The sequence below is a fragment of the Haliotis asinina genome, chromosome 6 (assembly GCF_037392515.1).
Source record: "Haliotis asinina isolate JCU_RB_2024 chromosome 6, JCU_Hal_asi_v2, whole genome shotgun sequence".
Classification (NCBI taxonomy): domain Eukaryota; kingdom Metazoa; phylum Mollusca; class Gastropoda; order Lepetellida; family Haliotidae; genus Haliotis; species Haliotis asinina.
The window spans coordinates 35,161,836-35,176,554 of record NC_090285.1 but is presented as its reverse complement, the minus strand read 5'-3'; the positions used below and the strand labels follow the sequence as shown (position 1 = coordinate 35,176,554).

At 37.9% G+C, this 14,719-nt stretch overlaps 1 protein-coding gene across 1 annotated transcript; it reads right to left on the bottom strand.

Moving 5' to 3' along the window:
- Positions 1–1,104: 1,104 nt before the first annotated feature.
- Positions 1,105–13,315, bottom strand: LOC137287263 (cytochrome P450 3A29-like). Its single transcript, XM_067819496.1, has 14 exons — positions 12,917–13,315; positions 10,093–10,177; positions 8,735–8,787; positions 8,099–8,195; positions 7,269–7,382; positions 6,731–6,819; positions 5,786–5,937; positions 4,978–5,114; positions 4,650–4,746; positions 4,146–4,303; positions 3,705–3,793; positions 3,117–3,254; positions 2,646–2,796; positions 1,105–2,238 (listed from the first exon to the last, which is right to left on the bottom strand). Exons 1-14 carry the CDS (start codon positions 12,988–12,990, stop codon positions 2,158–2,160), a joined length of 1,515 nt encoding a protein of 504 aa, XP_067675597.1. The 5' UTR covers positions 12,991–13,315; the 3' UTR covers positions 1,105–2,157.
- Positions 13,316–14,719: the final 1,404 nt, after the last annotated feature.

Below are 14,719 nucleotides of genomic sequence, written 5' to 3'. Positions count from 1 at the left end.
TCATGGGAGACAACTCATCGAAAGCTCTGAAGTGCAGGGTCCCAAGATTCTCCTTCAATGTCTCCCGTTTTAACAAGGTAGTAGTGAATGAACGTGTTTAGTTTTACGCTCCTAATACCAATATTCATGCAATATCGCGGTGGGGTGCATCACACATTGTACCTGTGTGAGGAATCGAATCCGGGCCTTCCGCGTGAAGTGTTACAAAAAGTATAATCATATAAGTTCCATCGACTTAAAGAGGTACAGCCTTTTTATCTGTTGGACTGGTAGTCGTTTTATTTTCTCAGACACATCCTTGGAACTATCGATTCATCGATGTACAAGATATATGCAATTGTGACATAGGAGTAGGTGGGTTTGTTTCTGTCCATATTGTTAATTATTACACAACAAAAACAATTCACTTCAAATAACAGCTGGTGAGTACTACACTGGCTATGGCCGTGGATGTCTGAACTGGGTTTGGTGTTTAGTTATAATAGTAATAATATAATACAGTTAGTTAACATACATGGAAACAACGCTGCCTTGTTTACAGATCCTGTGAGGTAAGTGTATGCTTGTGATAACACGCGGTGTAATCATGTTTGTTTCTTGTGGAACGCCTCACTAAGCAATCTCGCAGTTCCATATGACTGTGATAATCGATTTAGAAACAGACAAGGACATGTACGATATTGTGATCAAAGATCTGATCGTTCCTGGTGCAATGGCACACAAACAACAATGTCCCCAAGCTTGACCACACTATATGCATGGTCATCTCCTACCAGCACTGGGACCATTCTGACCTGGAATCCCACCTTGTATCCAGTCCATCATTTGTAAGTGAGTGAGTGGGTTGAGTTTTACGCCGCATTCAGTAATATTCCAGCCATATGTCGGCGGCCAGTAAATAATCGAGTCTGGACCACACAATCCAGTGATCAACAACATCAGTCTGCGCGATTAGTAACCGATGACATCTGTCAACCACGTCAGCGAGCCTGACCATCTGATCCCGTTAGTCGCCTCTTACGACAAGCTTAGTCGTCTTTTATGGCAAGTGGGTTGCTGACCTTCACGGGTCCCAACATTTGTAGCCCGATTCTATAATCAATATTTTATTACATAATATTGCCTTTATTTTCTTATTGTAGAACATGTGTCACTTACACCTGGCTCAAAGGGTACAGTGTTTGAAAATAGTAAGAAAGGAGAGATTTGTGAACCACTGATGTGTCACACTGCAATGGAAAATGCATATCTGATGTTGTAGTAATAATTACATGACTCTTTATTTGATCTTGTTAGTGACTGGAACAGTTTATCAATAACTTATGGACACAAAAATTAATGCCATGAACATCGATATCGGGGCCATGACAGTCGAGTCAAAATTATTCAAAATTTTATTGCACTCAAAATTCACTGCAGAGGCAGTAGGTGAGGGTTCTAATGCAAGATTGTCCCTGAAAATGTTTCTCATTGGCTGACGAAGCCAATACGGAAATACATGCTTTAAATCTGAGGGTGATCTGGCCAACGTTGGTTGTTACGGTGAAAAGGCACCGTACGTTTACATGAAGACTAGTGAGTTGTATGATAACCCTAACGTAGGATGATATCCCGAAATATGATAACCCGGAAATTGTATGATAACCAGCAGGTTGCAAGACAGCCCTGTCGTTGTATAATCAGGACGTGGAGGTCAAAGAAAGTTAATATTATAAACATCGATGTCAGGGCCAAGACAGCTAAATCAAAATTGTACAAACTACGCCCCAAAGTCATGACAAAAACAATAGCTGAGGGCCCTTATACAAGATTGTCCCTGAATATGTTATTGATTTTGTAAGTGTTATACTTGGCATTTTTCACCAAGGTAATAATCATCAAATAGCGAAAAGAGATGCGTTAAAATTATGAATATAGAGCCGAGTTGTGCCAATGCCACTTACATTACGGATTGGGTGTCTTACAGTCAGGGTGTCTAATAGAACGTGGGATATGCTGCGAAGGGAACACAATCTGAAAGCAATACAAATATGTCACAAGCGCAAAATTAGCACGGAGGTAGTGTAGGTGTTTCAGTCTCAGGGGAAAACACCTCATGCTGACAATTCATTGTGGAAGTTCAATGCTCATTGTCAGACATTTGCATTTTCCTCGTTTTCAACATCTTGGAGACACTTTCAGTATGATGTCCATGTCTGTTTCAAGAACGCTTGGATTCGGCGCAAACGTCAATACTTCCTGTGAACAAACCAAAACATACGATCATCACTCCTGCTTGACTTGACAACGGTACAAGAATCTGTGTCGACAAGTCGCACTCACGCAATAAAGAAGTTGTTATCCATAACAATTTGTCCTATCTGTACAAGTCGACTTCTAAAATGCCACTCAAACAAGTCATACGCAGTTGGCTTATTTATACAATGTAGTATTATACATTAACTACATAGCAAATGTTTACTTCGAGACATTAAACCTGACCAAATGTGTTGTGAATCAAATCTCTTTACCAAAAGTGTTTCTTTACTTGTCAGCAAAGGATTCTTGCACGGGTACACCTCATTCGTAATTCCACGAACATTCAAATCTCCTACAGGAAGATTATACAATGTATGGTTGATGGTAATATAATGAAAGAATCCTACCGGTGTGTCGGGCAGACGATCAAACTTCACGGTCCTCAGGACATTCACCAAGGCGACTTTAATTTCAACCAGAGCTAACCGCATCCCAATGCAGGCCCTGGGACCAAATCCGAAAGCTTGGAAGGCAATAGTTTTGTCTTGATCTTCAAACCTGAAGTACAATTTGTTACGTACCCGATTATAACAGTTCAGTCTATCATGTTCAGGGCAACGCTAGGAATACATGAACGCTAGTGTGATGCAGTTAGCAGTACAAACGTATTGTACCGACAAATGTAGGATGGTTTGTTTACACGATATGGAGACAAGTAAGCTTTGGTGTATAACGCCGTTTTGAACAATATTTCAGTTATGACAGAGAGTATAAACTACACATTGGAGCAAAGTTAAAAGTGTTTCCTGTTTTCAGGAAATGATAGTTTCGCGTGTTATAAACTCACAGACTAAAATACCACGATGTAAAACCTATACCTTTCTGGTTTGAAGGAATCAGGATTCTCGTAGAGCTCAGGATTTCTGTGTATAGCCATCGCAGGAATGAAGATATTTTGACCCTTAGAGAAAGTTAGGCCCTTGATTTCAATGGGTTCCGAAACAGTTCGGTCATTTCTAAAATGAAGAATATGCTTGGATAAGCTTAGGGAAAGGCAAGATGTTTTTAAGTGTGGTTGTTATGCATCGAAACTCTAAGATACTTTGGAAGCATTATTAGACACTAAGTGCCAATGTATTACTGTTCATCACAGTTGGTAGAAACTATCCATAGTCAGTGAATGACTGAGCTTGGTTTATTAGTCAGTTATTATGCGGTGGGAAGGTACATAGAAAGTGTGATCAAAGATCAGATCAGTCGTGGCACAATGACACACAATCAACAATGTCCACAAGCCTGACTAAATGATATTCATGGTCACCTCCTGCCAAAAATATAGGCTGCTGGGAATCATTCTAACCTACCATCTCACCTTGTAACTGAAGAAACTTGAGCATTCTTAAGCTTTAAACAGTTCTTACGTAATATTGCTTTCGTTTTCGTACTGTAAAACATTTGTCACTTACAGATAAACCGGAGGGTAGAGTCTCAGCGTCTCCGAAATCACGCTGTCCAGATACTTCAGTTTACCAATGTCATCATAGCTTGGTTCCTCCTGGAGGCAGACAAAGACAGATTGTGAACATCACAGTGTATGGAGGAGAGTGATTGTAGAGATAGAGAGAGAGCAAGTAAAGTTACTGTGTTTGAAAATAACATCAAAAAAGTCATTTCTAAACCACATTACTACGGGGGAATGCAAGTCAGACTAAATATTTTAAAAGCACTAGAAAATAAAAAGCTTTAAAACTTACATGATGTCTCTTCATGTGATAATGTTAGCGAATGAAACAGTTTATCAATCACCGAAGTAATGGACAAAGAACACGAACATCATAAACAAAACTGAGATCAACCGATAACAAATTACCGTTCACTTTTCACACAAAGGTAATTTGGATACTGACATTTCCCAATATTTCTTTGATTTCTTTGTAGGCCTTCTCCTGTACATCTGGGTGCATTGCCAGGTTGTAAGATAAGAAGGAAAGGGTGGACGCTGTAGTTTCGTAACCAGCGATGAAGAACGTTATGCACTGAGCTACAATTTCTTCCGTCGATAGATCTGCAAGTTGAAAAGCTTTTGTTATTCGTGGATTTGACACGAGTGTAATAAGCATCTGACACATTACTTTCGTTCTATCATTATCCTGGGCACGTATCGCTGTAAATTTACAATGCTGTTTCTCAAATACATATATTCAACTCGATTAAAAACTTGCCATGTGACACATTTAACACCCAAGCATTATTATGAAAATATGTGCGTGTCATACTGTTGCCATTCAAGTGACAATAACGAGCAATGAACAGTAGATGGAAGCTGTGACGATGAAACGCAAAAACAGAATGTCTGAAAAACACCGTTCTCCTACAAAGGAGTGTTTTTTGTCCATAAAGTACCAACTTACGCCTGATTGAATGTTTGACCGATTGACCATCTGCGCTGCTGCCGTCTTTCCCTTCCTCCATCGAAGCATCCATCATAAGTTGCAGGAAGTCTGTTCCCTTTATGAAAATCCAGAACATAATGTACGTTACTGCCGTCGCACGAAACATAATATAAAAATATTACGTAAAGTATAGTTAGATGATAGTTGAGATAACTGATATGTTTCCCTTGCAGGCAGTGAAACATCCAACCTTCTAATAACACGGAGATGCATCTCTCTCATAAACATCCACGCGTATGTTCACGTGCGTGTCTTTCTCTGATAACAGCGATAGATTTTCTCAAACCTCTTCGCGGTGTGTTTTATCATTTCGCCGCTGTTTCATCATTTCACCCGTGATCGTCTCAAAGAAGACAACGGGTTTTCGTGGAAAGATTCCAAGGCCGAGCTTATTGAAGACTGGTTCAAGTACTGGAACAGCATCTTGAAATAGAAATAAAATTCACTTCAACCTTTAAGCAACAATGTGGGCACTGTGATGGTCCACTGTGCAAAGCCGACGTCATGACCAGCTTCGAATCTCTGGTCTGTTTGCAGTGGAAACGTACCGACTAATTTCACTTCAAACAGAAAAGTAAATCAATTAAAGTGACACTGAGATTCCGAAGCGTTATAATTTTACCTTGCCAGCTAAACATGTAAATCTCGGAAACTTATTCAGCTTAGGATAAAAGTTGTTTAACAAACGATCATAGATTCAAATCGCTATTATTGGTTTTGTTACAAAGGGGTAAAGCAGTAGCTGGAACCGTTAAACAAATGCACGTGCAGTACGTGAAGAGCGTTAACTTCGCCCAAGCCTATTTGTCCTCGGTGTTTCATTTAATGTGCACCCCAGTTGTAATACAAATCAACAATAGCGATCTGAAATTATATATATATGCCTATGAAATATTTGAAACCCAGTTCTCGGGTCTCCACCGTGATATATCTGAAATATTGCGAAAAGTGGCAAACGAAGAGCGCTAAATAAACAATACTCATTGAATAGGTCACTTAACAAAACCAATACATACAACTACTGACGCTGTATTTACAATGTGAAGGGAATTTACTTTAACCGATATTACTGACTGAGTTTCCTCGCCTCTTACCTGACAAAGCTAAGCATGCCATTGCCAGCTTTGATGGTCGAAATAACGTCTTAGCATGAACGACAAACGGATGGTTGAAATCTGTTTGCGAATCAACCTTTATCCCAAAGGCAGTTTGGCAAATCACATCCATTGAGAAAGCTCCAAAGTATCTAAGAGAGAACATTTTGAGTATTGGTTAATATGATACTGCAGCTTTTAAAACTAGAGTTTTCGCTAATCTGGTTTGTTATTCCAAAGTTATTTCAAATTCTGATTGCCTGTAAGTCCCCATGGCCCCTAGTATGGTGATCTACCCGCAGTTGTTGGTGATCCATTGCCCTTTTTTACACGGTACTGTCTAAAATAGTTTTCTGTTTTTTAAAAATACATGCTAGCTAATTTTAACTCTTTCTTGTGATACTCTAGGTAGTTTCCACTCCGTCACTGATTGGTTCTTTAACTACTTGTATTTATTGTGCATCTACAACATTTCTCGTCACTATATTGCTGCAATATTGCCGATGTGACGTTACACATTTTAAACTCACCCAAGTTGTTGATAACTGGATTGTCTGATCCACGTACAGTAACGGCGTGGATCATACCTTAAAATGTCAATCGGCTGTTTGTCTAGTGTACATTAGGTTTTCTACAGATCACGCTCTTTCACATGAACCGTTTTAGAGTAAAGTACTAAGAACTAACATGATTTTAGTCTTTGTTTGCATAAACAAAAGATTCACGACAAATGCTCTGTGACGTGCACGTTACACATTTTTTCCGACTTTTACCCCTAGCTTTTTATATCCCGATTTATTTTGGGATGCAGCGATTGAGCTAATTACTAACACACTGAAAATATGACAGAGAATGTTTGGTCATACAAGGAATACTCACTGGAATGGTGTTGTAAACCCTTCTATTATTCAACAAATACCTTCATACTACGAGCAATGCACTCACTCTTTCACATTAACCCCAGCATTTTTCCCCATGGCTTTTGAGAAGTTTGCTGTAAGAGTCCTTGCACACTCGTTCATGGCTCCACACATCTAAATAAAGAAAACAAATCAAACTAATTGTAACACTATCTCATAGCCAAGGTCAAGTGGACAACAAGTACTTGTCACCTCGAAAGGCAACAATGTCACTCAGGGGATTACCCTTCTGAAAATGTTGATATCTCAGAAACACTGTGGTCTAACCTGATCCGAGCAACATACGTTGGTATCTGTACAAGATGTCCCACTCAGAGACGCATATGCACCCCTCTACGTACCTTTATCATCGTGAAATCGACTTTAAACCTTTTGTCACCTTGGCATGTCACTTTTGAAGTTCATGATTTACCCAGATTTGATTGCATATGGTGTGGGTGTATTTCAAGTTCAGGTCTCATAACAACAATATGAAAATTAAACAACAAACCAAGTTCTTACTGACGCTGACTCTATTCAACGTTTATTCATTCCTGAAGAATATTGACGAAAAAGTCACGTACCCGCTTCAGTTTGCCACCGGTGAATGTAGGAGTAATGGTATTTCTGACTCTCTTCCAAGCAGCATCTTCCAAGAAGCTTACACCTAAATTTAAGGGGTAGGGTGATGAAAATACCTGAAAACAGAAGAAAGGAATACAGTTAAGAAACTATAGTTTTATTTCATATGTATGGCCACACTAAAGGAATACAGTTAAGAAATTAAGTTTTGTTTTATATGTATGGCCACACTAAAAGAATACAGTTAAGAAAGTAAAGTTTTGTTTTATATGAATGGCCACACTAAAGGAATACAGATGAGAAAGTAAAGTTTCGTTTTATATGTATGGCCACACTAAAGGAATATAGTTAAGAAAGTAAAGTTTTGTTTCATATGTATGGCTACACTAAACAATACAGTTAAGAAAGTAAAGTTTTGTTTCATATATATGGGCACACCAAAGCAATAAAGTTAAGAAAGTAAAGTTTCATTTCATATGTATGGCTACACCGAAGGAATACAGTTAATAAAGTATAATTATATTTCATTTGTATGGCTACACTAAAGGAATAGTACTAAGCAAATATAGTCTCCCTTCATTATATATATATATATATATATATATATATATATATATATAGAGAGAGAGAGAGAGAGAGAGAGAGAGAGAGAGAGAGAGACACACACACACACACACACACACACATACATATATATATGTCCCCGTGACATATGTTACTCAGAATAACAGCCGTAGCTAACATATGCTGCTGTGTTACGCGTTTAGTTTAGAATTATGGAATTATCAGAAAGCCGGTATCATTGATTTTCACCCTACACAGCATTGCTTACCATTCGGTTTCTGAAATTGTCAAAACTCTTGACCATAACCTCTTTCAGGATTTCCAGATCGGTGATAACATAGGTGGGTGTCCTTCCAAGAAAGATTCTGCACAACAGAAACGTCACAACACTTCATGTCGCCTAAAGGTGAGCTCAAGGTAACACATACAATCCGATACAAAAATATACTTTAGAATAGGAATAAACATTATTTATCCATACAGTGGAAGCTGTCTAAACCGGCACACACTGGGCATGAAGAACTAAATATGGGTTTAGACAATGTGCTGGATTGTACAGCTGATGATAAATGTAAAAGGCACAGACGGGACTGAGATTTTAAACCAGTGTTGACAACTTGCCGGATCAGAGAGATGCCGGTTTCACAGCTTCCACTGTTTCTTGTTTAAGTTTCAACTCTTACCGGTAACATACACGTGTTGTAAATTTCAACTGCTTTCTCATTGAGTTCTTACATTCTGCTTTTTGTCTGACGGCTAACTGCGAACTTGGCTAAATTTTCATGACAAAAACTATACGTATGTATATATAGACAAACATACACACACACGCACGCACGCGCACACACACACACACACACACATACATACATACATACATACACGGACAGACAGACATACATACCCAAAAACAGTTCCATATTGCTTACTCCAGACGTATACATCGTGTCCAAAATTCTGCATATAATAAAGTGAACAAAGATTGCTGTAATGCTTCTACTTGAAATTAACATGTTTATCTTATGTTGAAACATTCTCCACTTAAGTCGTCTGCCACAACAAGTCTAAAAGGAGTGAAAATTGTTAAAGGAATATCAACGCATTTTGCAATCTAAAAATTGTGTGAGGTGGGGTCGGATCCCGGAAATCGGTTGGACTTCACAATATGATGTACAAACGTTTACTGAATGATTTAGATCGGGTTGGATCCTGAAATCTCAAATCCCTACTTTGAAGTACAAATATTTTACCGAATGTCAAATCGAAACCAAAAGTGAAACCTGAAAAAAAATTGAAAGGAGAGATTAGTGTCAAAAAGAATATAAATATATCCTGCAAACTAAAACATGGCATCAGGTGTGACATCACAACAGTATCTTCATTAGTTGCTTCAAGATACCAGTCTGATTAACAGTTGCAAAGATAACTCACATATAAGAAAGTCAAATTCTTCATTGTGATAAGACGACAATTTGGAGCGGATGCTTGTTCCTGGTGTCAACTTCTTTATTGTGATTAACACGACGTTTCGGAGTGTATGCATGCTTCTCCATCAGGTGAAAGGGCAAGCATATAGTCCGAAACGTTGGTATTCACAATACAGAAGTTGACAGTCGTAAATATTTCTTTCCTTTTGCATTCCACTTCTAAGTGCCTATTAAAAAATTAGGTTACGTCTTCGAAGTAGAATAACTCGTCTTGATATATTTTATGTGTATAATCTTATCATCACCTTTTTAAAGATTATGATTAAGCTGATTCTTCAATGTAGGTTTTAACAAACTTTATCCCTCATACAGGCACGTCTACTGCATTGAAACATCTCTTTCCAAGGTCTCCAGACATTAAAAAACGAGGTTAGTGCCTGTTCAGTTTGCAGGATGTAATGCTGCCCTCTGCCGTCAGTTGTTTGTAGAGCAATGCACATTTTGTAGCATCAAAGAATAATAATCTTCGTTTTTGCACAATATTAGTTAAATAGATTGACAGATAGATAACCGAGATGGGTTAGAAATCTCTCAGACTGCTGAAATTCATTGTACTATTCAGTCTGTTTCAGGAAAAATAATATGAAACTATCCTCATAATCACCCCTCAAAACATTTTCGAAACCTTTGCTAATACATTTTATGTTTTAAGCATCATTCAACTACATTTGACAAATGCGCAAAAGGACCATGCTTGATTGTACGCTGATTAAATTGCTAATAATAACACGAAGAGATCGACACAAGGAGAAGGGAATAGTTTTATATAATCTACCGTGCCAGTGTTTCCAATAAAACACGTTGGTTCTGGCCCCGGGATGCCCCTCTTCTTGAAGTAACTGTAGTTCCATGTTCCATATCTGTAATAGAAACGGGCTAGAAAAAACAGAATCACGGGAGTCCGGTTTGCTAGTGTAAATTTTCATTCGTGAAAAATTCTCTTCATGACATTTTTTCATGAAAACTTTCCTAATTCTTTTAGTATTCTTTGTTTTTGTTTTCAAGCCGACAGTTCCAAGTTTATTGAAATTACACACGGAGCTGAAATCCTTACCCGTTTCTAATATGTGTCGTGATAAGAAGTCTTATGAAATAAACACCAATCAAAATATCCAACGCATTTTTCATCATGTGCAAATGGCGCCATGGCGTCGTTCCCATCCTGTTTGACTTACAGGGTGCTTAACTGGACTGACATTGTTCAAATAGTTATAAACCTGAAGCTTGAGCTGAATCATCTGGTGCTAAAAATTTTGTAACGTTGATGGTTATCTTTGAACTTTTGGAAAGAAATGATGAATAACTACTCAGGCTAAATAAAAAATCTGAAATGTTTCTCGGGAATCGGCGCGTCACTTTTATTTGTGCGCATAACATTTTTTATTGCCATTTAAATTCATCCATTTGTCCACTATAAGAATGAGTTTCTGTAAGAGCGAGAGTGAATGAATTTACAACTCAATAACACCTGCTAATCTTCCCAAGCAGTATTTTTTTTTAATGCAAACTTGTGAGAGTTTTGAATCTTTATTTAGTTTAGCTAGTAAGTTTTCATTCGTGCTAGTAACCTTTAATACTTCCTAGCCAGGTTAGCTAGTGATCCTGAAAAATCATTTCATTCAGTGTGTCTGCCATAAACGTTTGGAACATTTTGCTGATACCTTTTATGCTATAAGCCTGAACGAAACCCTAAGAAATCTTGACGTTCTTTGAAATCCTGGTGCCGAGAGCATGCCCAGTTGTTCCTCAAAGCTTGTGAAACGTAAAGACTAAAGGCTTGAGCTGTTGTCAAATTGCTCGACGTGAAAGGAAAGTTGGTGTCATCCCTTTTGTCAAACAGCCTCCTGTATTTTTTCGACATATTTGAAAAATACCATTGTTTTGGCATTAAGGTTTATTATTCTAAATTCTAGCTAAATATTTTCTGTTATACAATATTCGCCGATAAAGAGTTTTGTTACTGTTTTTCTCTCGTGAGCTCCCGGATGATATCCCGGAAGTATTGACTGGTTTGCGATCTCTGATGCGCCACCCGCGAAACTGTTAGAATGAGTATACATTGATCAACAAAGATGAAAATGAACATTTCCACTTTACGTTGTTGTTGTTGTTGTTGTTGTTGTTGTTGTTGTTGTTGTTGTTGTTGTTGTTGTTGTTGATGATGATGTTGTTGTTTATATATAACACATGAAAACATGCCAGTGTAAGTTTTTACATTTTGTCTTATAGTCCTAATTAATGATTCTGCTGGATATGTCAACAAATAAATAAACACAAAGCACAAATATCAAAATTAAAACAGACAATATATATCGCAATAATACCAGTGTATTACATCGTTCAAGTAATGTATCCAGCAATATCCATATAAACGAACGACGCCATTCATCAGCAGCTGACAAAGAATTTTGTTCCATGTCACGTGTCTTTTAAGATTCTATTAAGTGAAAAAGTGATAGTTTCTCAATTTTATGTTTTTCACATCGGTGTATAGTCTCATTGGTCACCCAACAACTACTTGCATGATGTTCGTCATCCTTAAAAAGAAATACAATATAGGTAACCATCAATGAGCAATGAACGTATTGGCGATTAATCCTTTGAAGGAAGGACGTTGTTTTCACACAAGCACTTTACGACAGAATGTGGATGTGACATGTGTCAACCGGGTCAGCGAGTAGGGCCACCCTATCCCGTAAGACGTCTATTACGAAAATCGTGGGCTACCGCAGATCTAATAACCCTGATCTTCACGGGTGGTATAATCAGTAGTAACACCACTAACACCAGGTTTATGGACACAGGTTCCTATTTAGCATTTGACATTCCTATTTACAGACCGCCGCCGTGTAACGGGGATCTTACTCACTAACTAATAATAGATCTGAATTTATCACCTGACCATCATGTGAATGACAAATAAACAGGTGTTGGCTTAAACCACCAAACACGGGTTACAGCAAGGAGCGGTAATTGCTGTATTGCATGCATTGCCTAGAAACACTTACAATTAGGGGCAGATACTGTCTTGAGGATACAAACGGAACTTATTTTTTTCCATAAACAATACATATGCATATTTATATAAGCATTTGCTATCTACGTACTATAGACAAAAACAGCCAATGCCTGTTTGCCGAAATAGCTTTTCCAGCAGTGGCAAAGTGGGGTTGTTGAGTTTACGGATTCAAATAAATCAAATGTGTATTTGATCTCATTAGGTAATTTTCACAGTTTTTTACCTGAACGTGATGAAATATCGAGGTAAAACACATAATGAGGATGAAATTGGATCAGTACCATCCATGAAATAGAAACTCAGTAAAGGTCTGCACTGCTGGGATACTACCTGGGACAACTGCAGGGGATGGTTTCAAATAACGGCGTCTGATGGACTTCGCCTTTCCTAATGTCCCACGGCAGAGGTTGAAAAAATTATGCCAAATACCCGTGTCCGTTGCGATCGATGGAGAACACACTCACCAGCTTGCAACTGGGATTCCTAAATTAATTAATTTGTTAACATGAAACAAAGAATCGCTCTGGAGCAGAGCTGTCTTAGTGATGAACATTTTCTGTTCACAATGTTGCCTACTCACATGTAAATCAGCACTGAGGCCGCCAAACACAGCGGGATATACAGCGGCACGTCCACAAGCCCCAAGATCTCCATGACGGTATGGCGACTGAGAAGGTTAAAGGCTGTTCTCACACAGAGCAAACAGTATATCACGTTCCCTAGTTGGTCCGAGGTGGAGCAGTGTCAGATTTACAATGCTGAAGCGGAGACCTCTATTATATGGTCTCTGGCTGAAGGCAAACATTGACAGCGACCAGAACTGGGAAAATTTCCATAGGGAACTATGAAATTATACGTGTTGCTAGTAACTATGTATTTAATCGTCAAAAACAATTATTAAGAGCCCAATCAACTGCACTACTTGCGTCCTTTGCTTTAACTGCTGTTTGCTAAAAGTGCCAATGTTACGCTCCATACATAATCGATGTCCGCCATAGAATCTAATAGCTAAATATAGCAGCGTAAGAAAAGTAGAAACGCGAAACTGAAACGGAAGAGAATTCATTTTCACTCGCTTTACTGTATTATATGGCTCTACTGGCTTATCATAAAGGAGAGACCAATTTATAATCCTGGTTTTTGTTGTCGGATTTAGGTGTCGGGTGTTTTTCATTCATTCATTCATTTTTTGTATTCATTATCATTCATTCATTCATTCACAATAGTACGTGGTTGCTCTCAACTTGAAATAAAAGACTCTCATGACATATCAAAAGATGCTTTAAAATACATGAACAGCCATATGTAATTATTCCTCTTAACAATTTTGCACAGTGTTTTATGCAATAATACAGTTTAAAATAACAACTGCGAAAAAAAAGAAATTTATTTTTTTAATAAATCCAGTGTTATATTAAATTCTGGTAGTAGTATGTAAAATAACTTGATTTGGGAATTTAAAACTTTTAAGTTATTTGTGTTATGCTATTTGTGAGAGTTTATGATAAACTGTTGCTTTATCATACATGTCCGAGAATATTTCATATGAAATACTTCAAAAACAGAAACAGACATTTTCCTTTAAAAGGCCTGGCCCCATCCTGGTCAGCTTGATATGCATGCCCTTCTTTGCAGCTTGCTCTATCATCAGTAACATTATATTTGCTGGTCTAACTAGCGGTTAGAGTTGTCCCCCTTTCACTATTTACTGGAAACAGTCACCTGCACCATGCGTTAGGAGGCCAAGCAGCTGAAATCTCTGTCATAAAAAATTGTTCCTGAGACGAAACTGTCACGGTAAATGATGCCTTCATATTTACTTTTTGGTGTACAAGTGTCCAGGAAACATGCTACATGATATTAATGTGGTCGTCAGACTCAGTGACTTCGTCATTGCCTTGCATCAGTTCGAATTCCCAATGGTTGTATATAGGTGTGGATGTTTATATGGTCTCAATAACGGGATTTTCACGTACAAACTGAGTTATTTACATCGATCAAGTAGCTACAATATTGTCTAGTGTAGCAACAAACAACAAACAAATGAAAACAATAAATCCCAGGCCAGGATTAGATAGGATGTAGATATTATGGCGTTATTCCTCTTTCGGTGGAATCTGTATGTATAATGGTAAAAATTCCCTGAAAAGATGCGATATTGTCCCATTCATGTTTTAGCACACAATTTATTAATGTGATGATTATTCTGTCAGTATTAGCCTTAAGAGGCATTACACAAATCTTGGTCAAAGGCATACAGGATTATATCTAGTTAACTCTCTTCAAGTTAGTACCAATTTGTCTATTTGCTTCAGAGTCTGCTTTCTACAATTCTAAAGTATGATCTACTATCATCAGATTTTCAAGTTGTTTTCCTATATCT